Genomic DNA, 5,147 nt, shown 5'->3' on the forward strand with positions numbered 1-5,147 from the left:
CCTTGAAAAATATGCATTCTTAAAGTGAGCTGGCCGCAAATCTCCGCAAATCTGACCTTTCGCTTGGCCTGGTGGTGTTACCTGCCTGTCTCCATGGACATCGATAAGTTTAATGCCATACTGTGGAATATTCATGCTGCAAAATCTCACAAGACAAAGTTGCCACACATGAGGACAATGATTTTGAGAGATTTTTCTGTGCTTACATTTGGATTGGGCAAGTTGCTGGTAAGGTGCACATCTTGAGAATCTGTAGTTCCAGAAAGCCTTTCAACAATTATACAAAAGTACAAAATAAAGAAGATAAAAACAGAAACTGACCTGTACAATTTATTAATTATGAATAATATCAAAATCTCATCTTGTCTCGTTCTCGTGGGCCAGATCTCGTGCCTTGTTTTATGGAAATTATGTCGTCTCTCACCTCTAGTGTCTATGTATTTTATTGGCCAATATACCTTTATAATTAGATGGTCTACTACACTTTGCAGGTCCAATTTCAGCTCACTGACTTTGAGTGAGTAGATTTGAAATATGGCCCGAATAACGGTACATTCAAAGATTTCGCAGAGCAAGAATATCGTGTTACAAAAACAAGTCAGGAAACAGAACAATGTTTAAATGTAGAAAGACATTTACTGTATAATTAAATGTCCCAGTGTAAGTAAGTGTAATATAAAACATATACTTAAACATTATAATAAGAAATCCAAAAAAATAAAAGACAACATGGATGTACTTTTTTAAAACAAAGAAAAAATAGAACCATTGTTTTAAACCCTGAGAAGCAGTACAGTACATAATAATTTTATACATTTCTTTGTGTAGGTCTATGATAGTGTTACTGGATCGTTCTAAATGGGTGACAGTGGTGCAGTGCTGCCTGTGTAATACCTTAGATAGTCCAGCAGGTGGCATCTAGAGCAAAAAGGGTCAAAGTCAAGTCCAGACCCAGGTCAAACTTTCCACCCGCTGTTTTCAAAGGGGGAACAGAAGCAGCCTGCAGTGGGAAGTTCACCTCCATCTTAAAGTGGAGGAGGAGTGGAGCAAGAAACACAAATGTTCAAATAATTTCATGAACTAGAGAAATTTAAATCTGTCAACTGGGCAAATCGTTGTAGGAGGGAAAAAGCTGGTGGACACTGCCTTATATCTGAAGGGAGGGGCTAACTACAAACTGTAAACAGATATTGTCTCCAATTTGATCCTTTAATGGACCTATTCAGTCTTTAATAGTTTAATATTTTGTTTGTTTTGGGTCTCTTCTTTTACCCAAGTAAGTATAGTGTTACTTCAATAAAAAATATTACTCAAGCAGGAGTAAACGTATGCTGCTAGAAAAGTATTCTAAAAAGTACAATTTCTTTAAAAAGTTACTCAACTAAATGTAACTGAGTACTACCCATCTCTGGTTAATAGTGAAATAACCCCCAGTTCTTCCAGTTTCCGGCGGGCCACGTCTTCCCAGCCCCTATTGGCCGCTGGGTTCCTGGGAGAGGGATGCATGATGCCCTCCACCCTCACGTTTAGTCCAGCCATATTCAAAGCTTTCCTGGCCCTCTGCTCCGCCACCCTCCCCACACCGATCACCATGGAAACACCCAAAGCCTGCACCACCTGGCACAGCGCAATATCACACTTCGCCAGCAGGGCGTCACGTTCCCCCGGCTTCAGCTCGGGAGGGGTGAGGTTCTTGCCACTAGCGGACATAAACATCAGTGGGCAAAGGTTGTGGACGAAACAGTGCCTGAAGAAGAGAGAGGGATCTGGGCAGAGTTTTCGGAAATACCCCCAGAATCTTGCCCCGCTGACTTCGCTCTGAGTGCAGGACAGGCCCATAATGCGCCGCTTTGGGTGCTCCTCGATCGGGTGGCCCACCTCTCCGGAGATCTTCAGCCACTCCACCACAGACTTCACCTCTCCAAATGGGACCTGAAGTCAGAAACAGAAAAAGAAATTTTTTTATTTTTTTTTAGCTTTCTACCATGTTATAACATTGTTCCCTCATCAAAAATTTGTCTGAATGTTTTAGATGTCATCCATCCATGTTTGAGTAATTTAGAGATCTCTCCCAGGCTCTAGTTGAACATTTTTTACGGTTAGCTGTAAGATTGTGTCCAAAGCACCACCCACATGCTCCCACATGACAATTTTCCATAAATCTACAAAAACACGATACAAAACAATACACTACAACTTCACAAACCTGATGCTGACCTGATCCGATGTACAGTAGTTTCATTAGCAAGATGCACACTGATTGTAATGTGATAGCACTCTGAAGAGGGAGTGAATTAGCATGGAGAAAGATCCTGGTTTTAGTTTAGGATAAGTCTTGGTCTTGGCCAGGGTTTTTAAGTCCTAATATTGTTGTGGTGTGGGGGTAAGTGTGACAGGTGAACGCACCATTAGTTGCACCTCCCTCCACACAAAAGAAAGCACAAAAGAAATATAGCAACACGTGTCAGTCTATCTGTAAATTTTTAGATGAACTGTTGTATTTGGAGAGAGTAGGAGCTAGAGGAAAATAATTGTGATTAACAATTATATCACGATAATGATTAAAGTGAAATCTGGAGGCCCGGGGCAATAAGCCTCACATGGGCCCTCTGTGATACAAATAGTATAGTAATAATAGGAAGAGGGTCCAATTCTGGGCCCCCAAGACCCTGTGGCCCTGGACAACAGACCCCTTTGTCCTCCCCCTGTTAAGTCCCCTATGGATAAGTTGTTTTTTTTTTTCTGTACATTCTGGTGATGTAATGGAAATTATCTTTGTTGACGAATATCACAATTATACAAACGAAGAACGATTACTGTCGACCCTTTGTATCACAATATTATTGATAATTGTCCCATCCTTACTTAGACCCAGCCCCAGATAAGTGTAAAAAAATGGATGGATGGAGGGATGTATTGTAGGAAGAGAAAACATCTTGTAATTTATGTCCTGTATTGAACCTCTTTAAGGCACTTTTAATAACAGTAATTACAGAGTTATCTATAAATGGCTGTAAATCTATTAAAAAGTAAAACTACGCATTCATGTCACATTTGTTTTGTTTTAGACCTGGTTTGAGCCCAGTTTAGGTGTATTCAGTCTTGGTTTAATCCTGGTCTAGTTTAGTTTTACCAGAAGCTCTCTCCTACATTCTGTTTACAACCAGATTTAGCCACAATTTAGTCGAAAATTTGATGCAGTGTCTGTGTAACTTGCAAGTTTTCACGCTAACATCATGATTTTTGTTATAATTCCTATCATATTATCCAGACACTTGCCCCGGTCTGCGCCATGCCGAAGGGCCCCGGGTTCATGCCCAGGAACAGCACGCTCTGCCCGGGTCTGCAGTACGTCTCCACGAAGCAGCGGTGAGGGGTCCAGGCGTACTCCAGCGGGTTGTAGATGAACCGGACCGGCTCGGTGAACGTGAGGCCGCGGAGGTGGAGGTTCAATTCCAGCTCCACCTGTAGAAACCGGGCAGACACAGACTCATCCCCACCTCCACCCGGGTCCAGCGGGTTTAATGCACCTGGATGGTCAAACACAGCCGGGTTTTGCTCTTCTTGCTCCGGTAAAACAGAGCTGTGAGCAGACATAGCGCCATTTAACATATTTATCAATGAATAAACTACCCTTTATATAAAAAAAACTAAGATTATTTTGAGTTTTATCGTTAAATCCTGTGTAATAACATGCTGTTTTCTGTCTGTAAGAGATGTAAACAAAGACTCTCTTGCTCTTGCCGATTCCTGTGTAGTTTTATTGTACTGGGTTAAAAAGGCTGCCACCTACCGGCAGACCTGGTTATAGCATAAAAAGAAAAATGAATACAACTGAGGTTATATTTTTAAATATTTGAATAATAACCTGCACATAATGTTTTTTTTTTTTATATTGGTTTGGACTGTAGGAAACATCGGGTATTGGACATGGGTACATTGTATTGTATTTTATTGCTGATGTTAATGTTGAACTAATAGTCTTATAATGTAATTGTAATGAAATGTGTATTTTAATGTGTTCACCTGCCCAGGGACTGTAGAGGAAAAGTAGGAGCAGCTAAATCTGGTACAAATCATCTTTTCTTTTGTAAAATTAATGAATTTGTACCTGGTACCTGAAAAATAAAGATTAAAGAAACTTAAAACTTAAAAAATTAAAGAAATAACAATGTTTAAATCATGTACAGTATAAAAATAGTAAGAATAATATGGGGAAAGGTGAAATCTGAAAAACTGTGTTATGGCAAAATATTCCCATTATCACCTCAAAATACATCTGAATATGATGTTTGTAAGAGTAATGTGGTAGATTTACCAAATAAAATGTCCTCTCAAATTCAACAGTAATTTACAGCTTGTCCAGTTCTCTTGATGATAAATTAAAGTGACAGTACATAACTTTCTGGAGGAGGAGGAAAGTAAACTACGTGATTCCAAATCATTCTTTGGAACATTTGGAACTACAACAGGAACAGGTGAGCTGATTTGTGCTGCTAAACAAGTCCCTTTCAAATAACATTACAGTCACAAGATAGCTAGCATTAGCCAACAGTTTTTCATTTAGTCACTCTCCCCTTTTTGTTGAAAACTCCTAAACCTGAAAATGTGTTGTTTAAATTCATTCATTCAATTTTCTATTTTTTCTTCAGCTTTCAGACAATCTAAACACTTATCGGGCTGAGTTTGGTCATGTGTACATTGTGTCACTATGATAACTGCTGAACATTCTGCCATAGACATACATACACATTCAAATACTGATTAGTGTTGTTTTACCACAATCTGATCATAAAGAATTCACTTAGTTCAAACTACAACAAGAACATGTGAGCTGATGTGTGCTGTTAAACCTATTATATCCCTCTCAAATAACATTACAGTCAAAAGCTAGCTAGCATTAGTCAACAGTTTTTCATTTAGTCACTCTCACCTAAAGCTGGACCATGAATGTTCGTATTGATCACAGGCTCCTGAAAATGTCTTATATTTTTTCTTGACTTTTCAGACAATCTAAACACTTACCGGGCAGTGTTAATGCGTGCACTGTATCGCCATAGTAACTGCTGAACATTCTGCCAAAGACATTCAAATATTAATTGAAGATTATTTTCACACATTAAAAAAACAACAACAATCGTACAGTG

At 39.2% G+C, this 5,147-nt stretch overlaps 1 protein-coding gene across 1 annotated transcript; it reads right to left on the reverse strand.

The window, feature by feature from the left end:
* Window positions 1-1,398: 1,398 nt before the first annotated feature.
* On the reverse strand, window positions 1,399-3,597 carry smug1 (single-strand-selective monofunctional uracil-DNA glycosylase 1). Its single transcript, XM_033967237.2, has 2 exons — window positions 3,280-3,597; window positions 1,399-1,932 (listed from the first exon to the last, which is right to left on the reverse strand). The coding sequence occupies exons 1-2, from the start codon at window positions 3,595-3,597 to the stop codon at window positions 1,399-1,401; spliced, it is 852 nt and encodes a 283-aa protein (XP_033823128.1).
* Window positions 3,598-5,147: the final 1,550 nt, after the last annotated feature.

This window comes from Periophthalmus magnuspinnatus, chromosome 5 (assembly GCF_009829125.3).
Source record: "Periophthalmus magnuspinnatus isolate fPerMag1 chromosome 5, fPerMag1.2.pri, whole genome shotgun sequence".
NCBI lineage: Eukaryota > Metazoa > Chordata > Actinopteri > Gobiiformes > Gobiidae > Periophthalmus > Periophthalmus magnuspinnatus.